We start from the raw sequence: 19,758 nt of genomic DNA, 5'->3' as shown, positions 1-19,758 counted from the left end.
AGTTGCTGTGGCTCTGGCGTAGGCTGGTGGCTACAGCTCCAATTCTACCCCTAGCCTGGGAACCTCCATATGCCGCAAGAGCGGCCCTAGAAAAGACAAAAAGACTAAATAAATAAATAAATTAATTAATTAATTAATTAAATAAAATAAACAATCAACAAATATGGAAAAGTACATAACCCATTACTAATAAAAAGTAACAAAACCATAAAGTATCATTTCTCCTCTCTCAATCTGGCAAAAAATCAAAAGTCTTATAGATCTGATAAGAATACAGGAAACTTTCACGAGAGTATAAACATTTAGAAAAGGCAATTTGGCAGTACCCATAAGAACTGAAGTGTGGGAGTTGCCACTATGGCTCAGAGATATCAAACCCAGCTAGTATTCATGAGGATGTGGGTTCGATCCCTGGCCTCACTCAGTGGGTTAAGGATCTGGCACTGCCATGAGCTGTGGTGTAGGCTGCAGACAGAGCTCAAATCCTGAGTTACTGTGACTGTGGCATAGGCTCGCAGCTGCAGCTCTGATTAGACCCCTGGCCTCGGAATCTCCATATGCTGCAGGTGTGGCCCCAAAAGAAAGAAAGAAAAAAACAAAAAACAAAAAAAACTGAAGTGTGTACAGTCCAGCAATCATACTTATAGAATCTATTGTGCAATTACACTAAACGAAGTACATAAGGATATATACCTAAGGATAGAGAAGCAATGATATAGTGACCTGGAAGCACAGGCTCTGACATCAGACTGCCTGGGTTCAAACCCTACATCCTGGGAGTTCCCATTGTGGTTCAGTAGGTTAAGAACCCAACTAGTATCCATAAGGAAGGGGGTTTGATTCCTGGCCTCACTCAGTGGGTTAAGGATCTGGCTCACAGCTTCAGCTCTGATTTCACCCCTAGCCTGGAAACTTTCATATGCTGCAGTTGTGGCCCTAAAAAGAAAAAAAAAAAAAAAAAAAAAAAAAAAGGAAATCCCACATCCTACCTTTGTGATACTGGCAAATTTCTTAATTCTATAGCCTGAGGGTCATATATATTACTAAATTATATATTATAGAAAGATCATAGGTACCCATTAACAATAAAAACAATCATAAGTGAATCAATTAGTATGCAAAGTAGGAATCAAACTCATTTTGTTTATGTATTAGGTAATAGGCCAGGATAAAAGATGGAATCTCAACTTACTGGGCATTTACAAGACAATACATCAGATTTCCCAAATCTACTTGTCAATATTTCTTTACAAAAAAAACCAGAGGCATTTTTTGCAGCCATTTAGCTTCCTCTTATGCTGCCTCAATTTGGAACACACTTTGATGTGTTTCCAAAGTGCAAATGAATTCCACTCAATAGCCATAACACTGAATCCTTACCTTAGATACTAGTGATGTATCAAAGTCATAAAATTGAACTGGAAGAAAACAATTTCCTATTCTGAAGCCTAGCCTTAATTGGTTATGATTTTTTTTTTTTTTTTTTTTTTTTTTTGTCTTTTTAGGGCCACACCCATGGCATATGGAAGTTCCCAGGCTAGGGGACAAATTGGAGCTGCAGCTGCTGGTTTATGCCACAGCCACAGCAACACCAGATCTGAGCCACAACTATGACTTACATACATTGTAGCTTGCAGCAATGCCATATCCTTAACCCACTGAGTGGTTACTTTTAAATTGTACAAAACAAATATATTTATTATATAATTAAACATTACAAATAAGACTAAAGTTCCTTTTGATCACTGCTCACCCTAATATTGATGTCATCAGTTTAGTTTGCACTCTTACCAAACTTTTTTTCTGTAAGTTTACATACTTAAATGTAACTATAAAAAATATAGTATTGTTTTGAAAATATTCTGTATTATTTTCTTTGGCAACATATATAAGCATGTTCTGGCATAAATTATATCTCTATTTCTTTTCTAAGAGAATTCCTTTTTTTCAGGTATAAAAGTTAGGTTTTGTTTCTTTTTCCTTCTCCTTCCTGAGAAACTTGAAACCCATGAAAGCGCCTTGGTGTCTACTGAAGTGGCTCCCCTCAAGCTCTTAAATTTTTTTTTTCTTTTTCTTGCTTTTTAGGGCCACACCCATGATATATGGAAGTTCCCAGGCAAGGCGTCGAATTGGAGCTGCAGCTCTCAGCCTGTGCTACAGTCACAGCAACACCAGATCCGAGCTACGTCTGCGACCTACACCACAGCTCACAGCAAAGCCAGATCCTTAACCCACTGAGTAAGTCTAGGGCTAGAACCCACAACCTCATGGTTCCTAGTCGGATTCGTTTCCACTGCACCACAACGGGAAGTTTATAATGTTCTTCACAGACATTTATGGTAAATGCCAAATACATTTCTGAGATGATTAAGAAAAAGGGGTTTTTATGAATCCAGGATTTACAGATTTTTCCTTTATAAAACACAGGAGTGTATTTAAAATTTCATTTTCAACGCATCACCCTATACTCTTTTTTCTACTATTTTACTCTTACTCCCACAGTATGATATATTTAAGATAAAAGTCAAACAAACTATGTAGTCAAAGAACACCTCAGTGATTTTTATACTGATATGCGTTCAGAAATAAAACATTTCCTTGGAAAAATTAAATGGAGTAAATGATTATAGAAATGAACACAATTCTAAAAATTTAGTAAAAGTGTTCTAATTTTGGTAGGAACAGTCACCTTGGAGCAATAAAAAGCATCCAACTAAAACAAAAAGTTCAATGATACTACCTCTGAGATAAACATTTTAAAAATGATTAACAATTACATGTACATAAGTGTGTGTGTCCACACTCACTCTACACACAAAACATTTAAAATACCACTCAAATTTTAATGCATTGGCCCTTTAACAAATTTTATTAGTAGCTTTGGAGCATCAGTAAACTCAGTTATCTGTGCATATATCTCAAAGTATTTCTAGATTCTTTTCCTTTTTTTTTTTTTTCTTTTTGGTCTTTTTAGGGCTGCACCTGTGGCATATGGAGGTTCCCAGGCTAGGGATCCAATTCAAGTTGTAGCCACCGTCCTACACCAGAGCTCACAGCAACGCTGGATCCTTAACCCACTGAGCAAGGACAGAAATCAAACCCAAGGCCTCATGGATACTAGTTGGGTTTCTTAACCACTGAGACACAAAGGGAACTTAAATATTAATATTTAAAACTTAGGAGTTCCCGTCGTGGCACAGTGGTTAACGAATCCGACTAGGAACCATGAGGTTGCGGGTTCGGTCCCTGCCCTTGCTCAGTGGGTTAACGATCCGGCGTTGCCGTGAGCTGTGGTGTAGGTTGCAGACGCGGCTCGGATCCCGAGTTGCTGTGGCTCTGGCGTAGGCCGGTGGCTACAGCTCCGATTCAACCCCTAGCCTGGGAACCTCCATATGCCGCGGGAGCGGCCCAAGAAATAGCAACAACAACAACAACAAAAAAGACAAAAGACAAAAAAAAAAAAAAAAAAACTTAGCTTAAATATTAGCTCTGGAAAATGAAAACCTGTATCAATGCAAATGAAGCAAAAGTAACTTCAAATATAAATCTGATAAAAAAATTTAACTGAATTTCAATTCTAAAACCAAATATAAATTAGTTTTGATGGCTGAGTATCTCGGATTATCAGGATATCTTTTATTCATCATATGAGTGAACAATCAAAGCAATCAAGACTCAACTATAGCAAAATAAATATAGTTTGTATTTGGAAAATATTTACCTCATCATTAAATAATCATGTTTATTATTTGAAATATCAAAACAAAGTGTTTTACTATTTTCTATTATTAAAGTCTATATTTTCTTTAGAATTGGTCAGAAAATCTTTACTTCAAATACTACAAATAATCTAAACAATTTAATATATTTAGTACAACCTGATTTTAAGGCTTTTCTTTAATGTTTTACAATATACTGTTTTAGAATCAAGAAAGCCATATTATACATTCAGAGGAAAAATTTCCCAGACTTGCCTTGTAAATTAATAAAGGATCTGTTAATTAAGAAACTTATAACAAAGTCAACAATGATTATATTTAAAATGTCTTTATTCATTTATCTGTTAAAGACTGTCCCCTACTAAAAAGCAATGACACTGGTCTTTCAATCTGTCGAGCTTAGCTTAAAAAAAAATGTTTCTTTTCTATATCATGTGTTGACATGATATAGGATGCAGGATGTAAAAGCCAATTTAACAGACCATTATTAATAATTTTACATATATGCAGAATCTTGGATTAATGGTTAAAATTATAAGTGAATATTAAATGTGAGCACATGGATATTGCATGTACACCAATGAGCTTAACAGAAAGTGTGATTTTGTATTGATTTCTGGTAACTAACTTGCTTTCTATGAATCTTTAAATACCCAGTTCCAAATCTTCCAGCTCCTGGAGAAGGGCTTTTTCTTTCTGAATTTTCTCCAACTAGAAAAGTATAAAACAATAAAGTTATTAAATAGGAAATGAGATAAAATAATTATCAGATCTATAGCCATAAAGCAAAAGAGAAAAAATTTAGAGAAAAAATATTTCTGAGACCTTACCAGATCTACTGGTAAACACAGATTTAAAAATATAGATTAGAGGAGTTCCAGCTGTGGCACAGTGGGTTAAGAATCCAACTGTAGCAGCTCAGGGTTCGATCCCTGGCCTGGTGCAGTGGCTTAAAGGATGTGGCGCTGCCACAGCTGCAGCTTGCATTCAATCCTCAGCCTGGGAACATCCATATGCCACAGTGTGGCCATAAAAAAGAATAATAATAAAATAAATAAAAATACAATTAGAAACAAGTTTTGTTTGGTATGAATCAAGGGGGCAAAACCCAGAGCTTTCTTCCTGCATCTCTTCAGATCTAATACATTTTCCATTCCATACTCGGGCTTCAAAGTGCTGAGGAAAGGAGGAAGGAAAGGGGCAAGCAGGAGAGTGCAACCTGAGATACAGGAAAAGAAGAGAGTCTTATATTTGTCTAATATATTAAACTGGCTTTATTTTGAGCAGCAGGTGCATTAATTCACCTCACAGGAAATAGGGACTCCCTCATTCACCATGATCCAGGCCATGTCTTCTGCTAGAGTTAACATTAAAAAAAAAAAAAAAAAATGGGGGGAGTTCCCATCATGGCGCAGCAGAAACGAATCTGACTAGGAACCATGAGGTTGCGGGTTTGATCCCTGACCCCTAGCCTGGGAACCTCCATATGCCACAGTGCAGCCCTGAAAAAGACAAAAAAAAAAAAAAAAAAAAAAAAAGGGGGTGGGGGGAGTTTCCATCTTTGCTCAGCGGAAATGAAACCGACTAGTATCCATGAGGACGTAGATTCGATCCCTGGCATCACTCAGTGGGTTAAGGATCTGGCATTGCTGTGAGCTGTGGTATAGGCCGGCAGCTGCAGCTCCAATTTAACCCCTAGCCTAGGAACTTCCAAATGTCACAGGTGCGGGCCTAAAAAAACAAACAAAAAAAGGAATAAAATTTTTTAAAAAATGGCATATGGTTTTCAAAAGAAGTTTTAAAATCTGCATGCATACGGTTTTCAAAAGAAGTTTTAAAATCTGCATGCTCTTTTACCCAAACAACTGTTTACAAGAAAAAGGGGAAGGGTGGTAGTGTCTATAAACCCGAATGAAAAATGCATAAAAGGAGTTCTCATTATGGCTCAGTAGGTTAAGAACCTGACTAGGTTATGGATTTGATCCCTGGCCTCACTCAGTGGGTTAAAGACCCAGCATAGGTTGCAGATAAGGCTTGGAACTGGCCCACTGCTGTTATCTTGGTGTAGGCGGGCAGCTACAGCTCTGATTCGACTCCTAGGCTAGGAACTTCCATATGCTGCAGGTGTGGCCCTAAAAAGAAAAAAAAGAAAAATGCAGAACAGACCTGATTTTTTTCTAGCTGTTTTCCAGTTGCTGCTTGTTCTTTCAGTTGTTCGATTGCTTTCAGTTTCTGCAAATATCAAAAGAGTCAAAAGAAAGGAAGAGTAAGTTAATTTTAGAATATAAATTCTCTTACTAACAGTTCAAGTGAAACCTGAGTAAGGACAATCAATTTGATCTTACATTTGTATCAAGAGTAGACTGCTAGGAGTTCCCATTATGGCTCAGTGGTTAATGAATCCAACTAGGAACCATGAGGTTGCGGGTTCGATCCCTGGCCTTGCTCGGTGGGTTAGGGATCCGGCATTGCTGTGAGCTGTGGTGTGGGTCACAGACGCAGCTCGGATCCTGCGTTGCTGTGGCTCTGGTGTAGGCCGGTGGCCACAGCTCCGATTCGACCCCTAGTCTGGGAACCTCCATATGCCGAGGAAGCGGCCCAAGAAATGGCAAAAAGACAAAAAGAGTACACTGCTAAAATACTAACGTAAACAATTTCTCAAAATTAAATGAAATTGGGTATGTTAAGAAAATGGAGGAGTTCCATCATGGCTCAGTGGTTAACAAATCCGACTAGGAACCATGAGGTTGCAGGTTTGATCCCTGCCCTTGCTCAGTTGGTTAAGGATCCGGCATGGCCGTGCGCTATGGTGTAGGTTGCAGACATGGCCTGGATCCCAAGTTGCTGTGGCTCTGGTGTAGGCCAGTGGCCACAGCTCCGATTCGACCGCTAGTCTGGGAACCTCCACATGCCGAGGAAGTGGCCCAAGAAATGGCAAAAAGACAAAAAAAAGACAAAAAAAAAAAAGAAAAGAAAATAGAATTTGACAAAATTTTTTCCAGATTTTAATTAATACTGTCACATATGTACATCTATGTGTGTGTGTGTATATATATATATATATATACATGTACATTATGTAAATTATCACCAATTTCACCATTTATTTCAGCAAATCATTGTACCTGAATGATGTCTTTGACTTTAAGAGAAATTTCATAATCGTAGCCTGGGAAGGGCTCTAGAAACCTGATTTTCGAGTTCCCATTGTGGCTCAGTGGAAACGAATCTAACTAGTATTCATGAGGATGCGGGTTCAATCCCTGGCCTCGTTCAGTGGGTTAAGGATCTGGTGTTGCCATGAGCTGTGCAGGCTGAGTGCTACGGCTCCGATTCGACCCCTAGCCCGGGAACTTCCAAGTGCTGTGAGGGAGGCCCTAGAATGCAAAAAAAAAAAAAGAAGAAAAAGATTTTACCTCTGAGATCACCATCACAAACTGGTTGGAAATTGACAAGATAATAAACTTTTCACCTTTCTTCTCTTTCTTATTTATTATTCTTATTATTTTCATTTTTGGCTGCTCTGCAGCACATGGAGCTCCTGGGCCAGGCATCAGATCTGAGCCAAAGTTGTGACCTAAGCCTCAGCTTCGGCAATGCTGGATCTTTAACCTACAGTGCCAGGCTGGGGACTGAACCTACATCCCAGAGCTCTTAAGATGTCACCTATCCCATTGTGCCACAGCAGGGGCTCATATTATTATTATTAGGCTACACTCTTGGAATGCATTCGTTCCTGGGCAAGGGACAGAACCCAAGCCACTGCAATAACAATGCTGGATCCTTAACCTGCTGAGCCACCAGGGAACTTTATTTTTTTCTTTGCTATTTCTTTGGGCCGCTGCCACGGCATATGGAGGTTCCCAGGCTAGGGGTCGAATTGGAGCTGTAGCCGCCGGCCTACACCAGAGCCACAGCAACTCAGGATCCAAGCTGCGTCTGCAACATACACCACAGCTCACGGCAATGCCGGATCTTTTAACCCACTGAGCAAGGGAAGGGACCGAACCCGCAACCTCATGGTTCCTAGTCAGATTCGTTAACCACTGCGCCACGACGGGAACTCCAACTTTTCTTTCTTTAAACTGAGGTAAATACCCATTCCTACTTGTCTTACAAGTATCTAATGAAATAGTGAGTATAAACATGTTCAGCAGGAGTTCCTGTTGTGACTCAACAGTTAACAAACACGACTAGGATCCATGAGGATGTAGGTTCTGGCATTGCCATGAACTGTGGCGTAGGTTTCAGATGCAGCTCAGATCTGGTGTGGCTGTGTCTGTGGCTGTGGCTGCACCTGGCAGCTGTAACTCTGATTTAACCCCTAGCCTGGGAAATTTCATGTGCACCCCTAAAAAGACCAAAAAAAAAAAAAAAAAAAGTGTTCCGCATATTTCTGTACAAAGGTACGTTATTTCTTATTACTCTAAAAATCAATAATAAAACGACTAATATCCTTTAGACATCTGTGAATAGAACTCAAATAAGTGCTATCCCTAAGTTATAGTATTTCATAGCAGTGACAAAGGGACAATTAGATCTGCTACGAAGCTGTCAGATGACTGTCTTTAGGCATCTAAACATTATTTTCTCCAATTAGATCCCTAGCCTGGGAACCTCCATATGCCTCTGGTGTGGCCCTAAAAAGACAAAAGACAAAACAAACAAACACTATTTTCTTGGAGTTCCTGTCATGGCTCAGCAGGTTAAGAACTCGACTAGTATCCACAAGGATGCAGGTTCAATCCCTGGCCTCACTCAGTGGCTTAAGAATCCAGCATTGCCCTGAGCGGTGGTGTAGGTTGCAGACATGGCTCGGCTCTGGTGTTGCCATGGCTATGGTGCAGGCCAACAGCTGCAGCTTCGATTCAACCCCTAGCCTGGGAACTTCCAAATGCCACAGGTGCAGCCCTGAAAAAAAGAAAAAAAAAATTTTTAAATAAACATTATTTATATAATTCTCATGTATTTCTTTTTCTTTTTCCTTTTTTTTTTTTTTTTTAAGGGCTGCACTTGTGGCATATGGAGGTTCCCATGCTAGGGGTCAAATCAGAGCTATAGCCTCTGGCCTATGCCACAGCCACATCAACATCATATCCGAGCCATGTCTGTGACCTACACCACAGCTCACAGCAACGCTGGATCTTTAACCCACTGAGCGGGGCCAGGGATGGAACCTGTGTCCTCATGGATGCTAGTCAGATTTGTTTCCGCTGAACCACAACAGGAACTCCAAATTCTCATGTATTTCTTTCAATAAACACATCTGCTTTTCATTTAAGCCTCCCACCTTCTTTAGGTTCTTGATTTTTTTGTCTATCTCAGGGTCTCCAGAAGTTGAATGAGAGACAGTATTTCGTGGTGTGTTCTGTGGGGCAGGAGAAGGTGCCATATCTGGACTCTTGTCACTTCTCGCTTCCTGTAGGAAATATTTTTCAAAAATTCAACTTTCTAAAATGAAATCATTAAGATATTTCAATCAAGAGTCTTGGTATAGAAAATTCAGAAACCAAAATATAATTTTATCTTTTATACATTTTATATAAAGAAAGGATCTGAATTAAAGTTCTCATTAAGTATGTTATATTGTCCCACAATAGAAAGTTACAATGAAGCTTTAAAAAAAATCACAGTATAATGAGATACCCAAAAGGTTTTTACTATGATTGTCATAGATCTAGAATTTAAAGTAACATAATAATAAAATAAAAATAATACATTAGTAATATAATAAAAGGACAAGTGGGAAGAAATGAAACAACTTAGCAGAGTAAACTAGGAGGTTTCTGCATCAGCCAATAAGCATCTCAAATTTTTGAATATTTTGGGATATGCTGCTACATGGAAGGCTTGGAAATGAGAGAGAGCTTTTCTGTTCGTGTTTTCTTTTCTCTTTGGCCACCTCATGGCATATGGAGTTTCCAGGCCTGGGATCAGATTTGAACCTAGCTGTAGTTTTGACCTAAGCCACAGCTGCAGCAATGCTGGATCCGTGACCCACTGTTTCAGGTCGGGAATCAAACCTGCGTCCCAATGCTCCCAAGATGCTGCTGATCCTGTTGTGCCAGAGTGGTAACTCTGAGAGGGCTTTTCTAACTAAGGTGTTTGACGTTTCACTCTTGTGATATCCTCCAAAACTATAATGAATATATATGCTCAAGTTCATGCAATGGATGATGGTATCGGTTAAGACCTACAGAGATTTATTTATAATGAGATCAATTCAGATCTGCAACAAAGTGCCATGGAAAACTCTGTTCCCTAAAAGGGACACTACATTGTTCCCAATGTAATCAGGTCTTGGATGACCTTTCTAGCTTCATCCCTCTTCACTAAGTAACCACTGGTTCTGAACCACTTTTATTTCTCCTAAATATATATTCTTGTGCCATATATTCTTTTTTTTTTTTTGCTTTTTAGGGCCGCACCCACAGCATATGGACGTTCCCAGCCTAGGGGTCGAATCGGAGCTGTAGCCACCAGCTTATGCCGGAGCCATGGCAACATGACATCTGAGCTGAGTCTCCAACCTATACCACAGCTCACGGCCACGCCGGATCCTTAACCCACCAAGGGAGGATCCAACCCGAAACCTCATGGTTCCTAGTCAGATTCGTTTCCACTGAGCCATGACGGGAACTCAGCACCATATATTCTTGTTTCCTGGCCTTCATGTGTACTGTTCCTAGTGCAGAGAACAACTTCAGGGCACCTGTCTGACCCTACTTATCCTTTAGGCCTCCTGGAAAATCCCCCCCCAAAGATGTAATTAGTTGCACAAAATATGTCCCTTACTGTGACACTGTAACTGTACTGTACTACCCATTAAACTTACCTGAGGTTTCTTTGTTCACCTGTGTCCCCAGAATAAACTGAGCTTTACTGCAAATGCTAAATAAATGAAAGAGCAAAAGAACAACTCTCCTTTGGTAATTAGACATGACATACATTTTGATAAGGGATGTGTGTGGGGGAAGAGGTTGTTTAAGTCTTTACTGGCCCAAAGGTAGGGCTTCTACTTCTTCCTTATAGAGTTCCCAGGGGAATACACAGACCCTGCAGGACTCTAAACCACTTAGAGCTCTGGGTGGAATACTCTGAACTCCTAAAGCATCCCAGAGGGGCATGGACCAGGGTATCACTCCTAGATGTCCAAATCTAAAAGTGTCTGAGAGTTTTTAGAGGGCAGAATCAGAGTCACTTTTTTCTTTTTTAGGGTCATGTTTGTTGTATTTTGTAGACTATAGTCAACAAACATTAATTCCTAATCTTCTACGTGAGAACATTACCAAGTACTTTAACAGAGTATTCAGAAAGAAATTATTTAGGAGTTCCCATCATGGCTCAGCAAAGCGAATCTGACTAGCATCCATAAAGATGTAGGTTGGATTCCTGGCCTCGCTCAGTGGGTTAAGGATCCAGCATTGCTGTGAGCTGTAGTGTAGGTCACAGACACAGCTCGGATATGACGTTACTATGGCTGTGGTGTAGAGCAGCGGCTACAGCTCTGATTCAAACCCTAGCCTGGGAACTTCCGTGTGCCTCGGGTAAGGCCCTAACAAGACCAAAAAAAAAGAAAAGAAAAGAAAAAAAAATTCACTTTTGACATTAGACAAAAAAATTTTTTTTTTCTTTTTGGCATACCACAGCATGTAGAAGTTCCTGGGCCAGGGATCGAACCCATACCACAGCAGTAACAACACTGGATCCTTAACAGACTGAGACACAATGGAATTCTTAAAAATTTATAGTTTGTAATCAGCTGAGAATATTAACTTTTCTAAGAAGATTAATGTCATAAATGTGAAAAACTATTGAAGTGAAATATGACACAATTTTCCTCCATATTTTTTTTAAAAAGAATAAATTAAAATGTGTGTTATTATGCTTAAGTTCTGGTCATTCTCTGAAAGGGTTGCATATATAGTAAATTAAACTCTTTGTTTCAATTATTTTGTAAAGTTGATAAGCTTACAAAATCATGACCAGTTCATAAAAGTACTTGTTAGACTATATACATCTAATTCCTTAATTTAGTCAGGTATGAGAAAATCTGGTCAAGGTGAGATCCTTTTTTCTATCACACAGCCATAACTTTGACTAACTCCAGCCAGTTGTCTCAAAAATGCATATTGAAAGGATTATCTTGCTTAGGAGAAAACTCTTTGCCATTACTAAGAAAATATGCAAAGAATAACTCCATAATGATAGATTAGTAGTATCATCTTTAACAAATAGTATGAGTGATTATATAGTTGTATGAAGTGGGATGGGATGAGGTTGTTCTTATAATAATTATGTTTTACATTAATAGCACTGATTGTTTTTTCAAAAGAGCCAGAGGGGTATCTTTAAGAAAGTCAAATTAATGACTAATATTTCATTACAAAAGGATCTTAACTCAGTACCAGCAATGGTCATATTAAAAATATCAGAGGAAGAAATATCACTTATAACAGTAAGACTCCAGGAGTTCCCTGGTAGCCTAGTAGTTAAGGATCCAGGGTTGTCACTGCTGCAGTAAGGGCTTGATTCCTGGCCTGGGAATGTCTGATGCTGCGGGTGCAGCCAAAAAAAATAAAAGGATTCTAAGTTGAGTGGGTTTTACAAAGGATCTTATATAGCCATTATAAAAACCAGTGCATGATGGAAAAGAATATAAAAAAGAATGTGTGTGTATATCTATATCTATAATTATATAACTGAGTACTTTGCTGAATTGTAGAAATTGGCATAATAGCGTAAATCAACTAATACTTTTAAAAAAACCAGTATGGTGGTTCTTTAAGAAATTAAAAAGAGAAGTACCATAATTTAGCAATCTCACTTCATACCCAAAGGAAACAAAATCATTATCCCAAAGAGATATCTGTGTTCCCATGTTCACTGTAACATTATTCATAATAACCAAGGTATGGCAACAACCTGTGTCCATCAATGAATGAATGGATATAGAAAATATGACATATAAACATATATACATAGATACACAGAGTAGAATATTATCCAGCCATAAAGAAAGAAATCCTGCCATTTGCAACGATATACATGAACCTAGAAGGCACTAGGCTAAGTGAAATAAGCCAGAAAGAGAAAGAAATACTGCATAGCAACACCCATATGTGAGAAAAAAAAGTCAAACTCATAGAAACAGAGAGTACAATAGCGGTTGCAAGGACCAAGGATATAGGGGAGAAATGGGGAGAGGTTGGTAAAGGGGTACAAACTTTCCATTACAAAATGAATAAGTCTGAGGATCTCCTGTATAATACAGCGACTTTATATATTAAATGGAATATAGTAACTGAAATCTGCTACTGAGCACAATTTAAGTGCTTTCATCCCCCAGAAGTAAATATGTAAAATGATGAATGTATTAATTAACTTCACTGTAGGAATTCTTTCACAATGCATACCTACGTCATATCATCATATTGAACACTTTACCATTTTTATTTTTTAATTATTCCTGAAATTATTGGCTGGAACAAAACCAAAAAAGGAACCTTCGCTACCAGTGGTTATAAGGATACTACCAACCAACCTGTAATATTTGGGGCAGCAGGGGTCTCTACCCATTCCGATGAAAGGCTGAGTCCTGTTTTTATACAAGTCTAAGACATGGACTAGATCATTTTACTTGGAATGACCTAAGCCTGACCTATTTGAAGATATTTCTAGAGATGGAAGTGTATTAACTACAAAAGAGCACACCCATTTTAAAAGCCCAGATTTTATCAGAATATGGTTGCATAATGAAATTCTATACCTTAAAATAGTAACTGCCTACTGAAACATATAAGTAACCTAGAACTGTCAAAATTCAAGTATTAATAGGCAAGACTGAATTGTCTGAATCTGAAAAATGTGGTTACCATGACTTTACTAACTGGATATTTCCAGACCAGCTGATCTCACTATTACCATAAGCCATTACCACCACAATTTACTTGTTTATTATGTGGGTGTGGTTTTTCAATTACCAACTAATAAAAAATTATTTTAGAACAACTGCATTGTTTGAGTGTTTCTGGTGTTTAGATTCCCTGTTGAATAATTTCCTCTAGTAACATAGTAAGTGATAAATTGGCTTTATAGTCATGCAATTTCTTTTCTTTTTTTGGTTGCACCTGCAGCATACAGAAATTCCTGGACCAGGAATCAAACCAAAGCCACAGCAGTGACAACGACAGATCTTTAACCACTAGGCCACCCGGGAATTCAAGGCATGTAGTTTTTGGTCTCTCTTAACAAATACATTCTTTGGAGTTCCCTTGTGGCTCAGCAGTTAACAAACCCAACTAGGAACTATGAGGATGCAGGTTTGATCTCTGGCCTTGCTCAGTGGGTTAAGGAACTGGCGTTGCCGAGAGCTGGGGTGTAGGTCGCAGACATGGCTCAGATCCCACATTGCTGTGGCTGTGGTGTAGGCTGGCAGCTACAGAGCCAATTTGACTCCTAGCCTGGGAACTTCCATCTGCCATGAGTGCAGCCATAAAAAGCAAAAAAACAAAAACAAAAACACCTCAAAACAAATATATGCTTTGAAGAGAGCACACTATACTACCTCACACAGCCTCCACCAAAAGGGTCTGCTGCAAGTAATACACTATATAACCCCAATAAATTTTCAGGTTTTAAGTTCCAGTTTCTTAGGTCCCCCACCTTATAAATATATATAAGACTACTTAGAAATTTATAGGCAAACATAAAAGAGAGAGAATCTGGCAATTTAACTCTAATTATATTTTACAGCATAACAGTCAAGTTTTTGGGACTATGATTCTTTAACATGTAAGGCATAGAGTTAATTTAAACTGGTTTAGTTTGTTTTGTTTTGAAAAGATAAGTGCCTCATGTACCTGCTTTGCAGCTTTCTTAGCCTCATGCTTCCTTTGATTTTTAAGGGCAGTTTTTGATAACGGTTTCTCATTTCCTGGTTGTGGTTTCATATTCTGTGGTGGTTCCTCCTCATGCTATGGAAAATGTAAAATAAATGATTTTGAAATAGAGTCCATGTTTTTAAAAACATATACAACAAATTACACAATTTTGCTAATATGGGAAAAACTTACTTTATCAAATTTAAGTTCACTGGCAAAGAATATTTCCAAACTCTTGTGGTTAAGCAAACTTCAACTGTCAAGATGGATTTAATGAGGATCTTCCTATTAGTTGATACATGATACCTTTCAATTATATAAGTGCTGGCAAAATTTATTTTATTTTTGTTTAAAAAATGGAATTTTTATTAGTATTACCACTGATACATTAATTTTATGAAATTAGGTACTAACAATAGCTTCTGTGGCCCTTTTGGATCTGACTACTACCAACAGAAAACCAGCTACCTCATTTATTTTCTCTGCACAAAGAACCACTTGCTAGATCTCTACTATTACAAAATCAGAGGTTAGAAGATTTAAAAATAAAAGCAAATGGAAAAACCAGAACAGATAATAGGAAAATAAATTGAATAAGAAGGAGTAACTACATAATTATAAATCCAGAATTAACATAAGAAGTCTTTAAAAAACTAAATGACTTGTCAGACTACATAATGAAAATAAACAATCATTTTCATCATCAGATATTTATATAGCTATCAACTACATTCAACAACAGAAAAGGGGTGAATCATTTATAGGATTAAGAAGGATCTAATGTAAAACACGGTGAAGTAACTAAACTTGATAACAATGTATTGTATAAGTGTGTGACTGAAATTCTCAAAGAGTAGAATTCAAATGTTCTTAGCAAAAAAAAAAAAAAAGATAAATATGTGAGGTGATGGATGTGTTAATTAATTAGATGGGGGCAACTTTTCAATGTATATCAAATCACCATGATATACTTTAAATATCTTACAATTTTATATGTAAATTGTATTTCAATAAAGCTATCTCCAGAGTAGCTTTAGGCAACATATACTATAAGTAATGGCACTACAACTCCTTATAAGATTCATCTACTTATTGATTTCTCTCTATACTGCTATTATGTTAAAATTAATTGTCTCTTAGACTATCATACTTAGCACATCAAAAGGACCAGCTCTCCATGAAGTTTCTTGAGTACTAGGTCTCAGATCTGTATTGTACTTATAAATGGTATAATCAAAGGGGCAGGGCTCAAACATTTTAGATACAGAAGAATAAGTAAGAAATCATAGTGATTTTAAAAAAAGAAATTTTGGAGTTCCCGTCGTGGCGCAGTGGTTAACGAAGCTGACTAGGAACCATGAGGTTGCGGGTTCGGTCCCTGCCCTTGCTCAGTGGGTTAACGATCCGGCGTTGCCGTGAGCTGTGGTGTAGGTTGCAGACGCGGCTCAGATCCCGCGTTGCTGTGGCTCTGGCATAGGCCAGTGGCTACAGCTCCGATTGGACCCCTAGCCTGGGAACCTCCATATGCCGTGGGAGCGGCCCAAAGAAATAGCAAAAAGACAAAAAAAATAAAATAAAAAAATAAAAAAGAAAAAAAGAAAAATTTTTTTTAAGCCCACACCTGCAGCATATGGCAGTTTCTGGGCTGGGGTTGAATCGGAGCTGCAGCCACTGGCTTACACCACAGCCACAGCCACAATGGTATCCAAGCCGCATTTGCGACATATGCCGCAGCTTGCGTTAATGATGATCCTTAACCCACTGGGCGAGGCTAAGGCTTGAACCCACATCCTCGCCAACACTATGTCGGGTTTTTAATTTGCTGAGCCACAATGGAAACTCCCATAAAGAGATTTTTATCTTAGCAGATACATTAACTATTGCACACATTAGAGTTGTGTGTGAACAGACAAATTTGCATGAGAACTCAAGAAATCTTAAATGTTAAAAAAAAAAATTTGGTTTTAAGAAATTCTTACCTATTTTTTTTCACCATTTTCCAAGAATTATCTTTCTACATTAATTCTGCTCCCTCCCTCAACCAAAAGAAACTAGTTTTGTTGATCAGAGAATAAAAATATATACTAATTTAGAATTTCTTCCTCTTGTGCTATCTTACACAGCTTACCACTGCTGTAGAGTTGCCATGGCTTTTAAAAAGGGCATGCTCTCTCTCACTCACCATTGTCTTACACTACCAGCCTAGCCTGCCAGGCATTTGAATTTAAGACCACAGTCTACAGCCAGTAAATCATACCGTTATCTTTTCCAGAGATGTTTACATTAACTACCTTGTCAATAGAACAATATGAGCTGTTCACCATCTTTATTAAAGCAGTAGGTCCTCCACAATTTCTACCCTAGAATTCATATACTGCAATCAGATATTAAGTAACACGAGAACATGCCTGAGAAAAAGATCTAGAGAACTCTACACACTGAAGAACCTTCTCCTACCAAAGCAGTAAAACTTTACTTACCAGTTTGGAATTAGTGACTGGTTTATTTCTTAAAGCCGGGGGTCTGTAAGCTGTTGCAACTTTAGGTTCTTCACTGGGTACATCACTTGGAACTGCTTGGTAAGTTATCGATTTTTCTGGAAAGATTCCATCTAGGAATGGCTGCCAAGAAACTTGCCATAATTCTGCATTTGATGGTACATCATACTTGTGCAGGACAGAGCCAGTATAATGCCAAATCTTGTACCCATTATTAACACGTAATCTGGGAGCACATGTGGCTGTTAAAATATGCTCACCATCTGGGCACCAAGCAAAATATGTAGAATCAGAGGCCACTGGTTTAGAAATAAGTTTGTAGTTTTTAACATCCCACACTTCCATTTGTCCTCTTAGATTTCCAAATCCAGCTAGTACTAATATATGTCCATGAGGGCTGTAGTAGGCTGCATTACGAGGACCAGTTCCAAAGTCAAACACAGGATCACATTTCAGGTTGAAAATTGTTGCTTTGGCTGGCATGAAGCCATAAACAGCACAAAACTCAGTAGAACTAGAATTCCAAACTACATCATAAATGGGGCCATTTTTTGCTGGAAAAAGTACATAAAATCCAAATTAGTGATAAAGAATTGCATGTAGGAACATTTACTAGCACAAGTTATAATCATAAAGCACTCATAAACATGTCAAACAATAAAATAAAAAAAATTCACAGTGGGTGTGGCACTAAAAAGAAAAAAAAAAAAAATCCAGGAGTTCCCACTGTTAAGGATCTCATGTTGCCACAGCTGCAGTGTGGGTGGAAGCTGAAGCTTGAATTCAGTCCTTGGCCCGGGAGCTTCCATATGCCACAGGTGTAGCCAAAAAAAAAAAAATAAATAAATAAAAAATCCAAAAACTTCGAGGCACATTAAAATTAAATTTGCATAAATGCTACAGTGATTGATGTATAATTATAAATTTAGATAAATAAAGTTCAAAAAAATTAGAAATAAGTAAATTTATTTAAGAACCCCTAATTAATCTTATTTTTTAACAGATTTTGGCAATGTGGGCTCATAAAAGACATATAGTTACTATTAATAAAATAGTTTTTCTTAGAAGAGATAATACATGCATACAATAATAAAAATACAAACTGTATAAAAAGATGTGCCACAAAAATAAGGCCTTGTACACAAAGGCTACATTCTGTTATATTTCTTGCATATTCTTTTGAAACATTTTTGTAGAAATTAGGCATCTCTCTCTTAAATACATACACGCTCACAAAACAAAGTTTTAAATCTTTGTTGTTCTATTTAATACTCTATCTTGGAAATGTTTCCCTATAAAAACATTAAGCTCTGCCTCACTCAACTGCACTTTATTCCATTACAAACCTTGCTTTTTACTCTCCACTGTAAATGTACACAAATACATCTGTGGGAGAGAAACTACCTGGTAAAAGGGCATACACGTTTTCTTGATAATGTACAACCTAAATGCCCTTCAAAGAGGTTGTACCAATTCACACACTGTCAATAGTTTTTGATAGCAAAGATTTCCCCCTCACTCTCATTCATACTGTTTCCTATTTTTATCTTTGCCAACCTAAGTGAAAAATTGTATCTTGTTTTCCTTTATTATAAGCTAAGTACCTTTTAATATACACAATTTCATTTCTTTTTCTGTGGACTATTTTTTACTTTCCTATACCTATTTTTCTTTCCAATTACTGGTACTTTATTATGATACTCGATATAGTAACAAAATTCAACTTTTCTGATACTCATCCCTTGTCTATCTAAAAAAAGCTTTTCACCAAATTTTTTGCTTGCTTTGCTTAATTTATGGACTCTTTTCTTCCGCTAATGTAGAAATCTATAATTTCATATACTCAAATTTATCACTTTCCCTTGATGCTCCTCCTTGTTTAGAAAGTCTTTTTATATTTTAAGATTAGAAAAAAATTCTCCCAAGGGAGTTTCTGTCGTGGCTCAGCGGTTAACAACCCTACTAGCATCCATGAGGACATGGGTTTGATCCTTGGCCTTGCTCAGTGGGTCAAGGATCTGTCATTGCTGTGAGCTGTGGTGTAGGTCGCAGACGCGGCTTGGATCCTGCATTGCTGTGGCTGTGGTGTAGGTGGGCAGCTACAGCTCCAACTGAACTCCTAGCCTGGGAACCTCCATACGCCGAGAGTGTGGCCCTAAAAGACGGAAAAAAAAAAAAAAAAAAAAAAAAAAAAAGACAAAAATGCTCCCATATTGTCTTCTAGTTCTGTAGTTTTAGGTATAATTTTTTGGCCCAAATGGAACTTGTTTTGGTAAAGAACTAGCAATGATAACTAGCAATAATAAAGCTAGCCAACTGTCCCCAAGGCATATATTAAATAACCAATATATTCCCCCATTGGTTCAAATGCTGACTTTATAACATGTCAATTTTTGGGGGGGTCTTTTTAGGGCTATACCTGCAGCATATGGAAGTTCCCAGGCTAGGGATCAGATTGGAGCTGCAGCTGCCGGCCTATGCCAACGCCACAACAACGCCAGATCCGAGTTGTATCTCTGACCTATAACACAGTTCACGGCAATGCCAGACCCTTACCTCACTTAGCGAGGCCAGGGATCAAATCTGCACCCTCATGGATACTAGTCTTTACATGTTTATCTTTCAATAGCAACTTCAGAACCAGATTATCTAGTTATA

The 19,758-nt window shown here is 37.9% G+C and overlaps 1 protein-coding gene across 4 annotated transcripts in view; it reads right to left on the bottom strand.

Annotated features, from left to right (window-relative positions):
• Positions 1 to 4,031: 4,031 nt before the first annotated feature.
• EIF2A (eukaryotic translation initiation factor 2A) overlaps positions 4,032 to 19,758 on the bottom strand; it is a 42,605-nt gene continuing 26,878 nt past the window's right edge. For 2 of the 4 annotated variants that reach the window (XM_021069600.2, XM_021069601.2), the window contains 5 exons: positions 17,083 to 17,654; positions 14,582 to 14,695; positions 9,010 to 9,138; positions 5,886 to 5,951; positions 4,032 to 4,430 (listed from right to left, as the gene is read on the bottom strand). In XM_021069600.2, the coding sequence (XP_020925259.1) occupies positions 4,365 to 4,430; positions 5,886 to 5,951; positions 9,010 to 9,138; positions 14,582 to 14,695; positions 17,083 to 17,654 (947 nt within the window). In that variant the 3' untranslated portion in view covers positions 4,032 to 4,364. Of the gene's footprint in view, positions 5,200 to 5,419; positions 5,952 to 9,009; positions 9,139 to 14,581; positions 14,696 to 17,082; positions 17,655 to 19,758 lie in introns of all 4 variants that reach the window. The other 2 variants (XR_014824177.1, XR_014824176.1) reach the window with 2 other exon arrangements.

The sequence above is a fragment of the Sus scrofa genome, chromosome 13, assembly GCF_054392235.1.
Source record: "Sus scrofa isolate SSC_HxYL_T2T_F1_AM1 chromosome 13, Sscrofa_HxYL_maternal_Yorkshire_Landrace_v2.0, whole genome shotgun sequence".
Classification (NCBI taxonomy): Eukaryota; Metazoa; Chordata; class Mammalia; order Artiodactyla; family Suidae; genus Sus; species Sus scrofa.
This window is presented reverse-complemented; position numbering and strand designations above follow the sequence as displayed.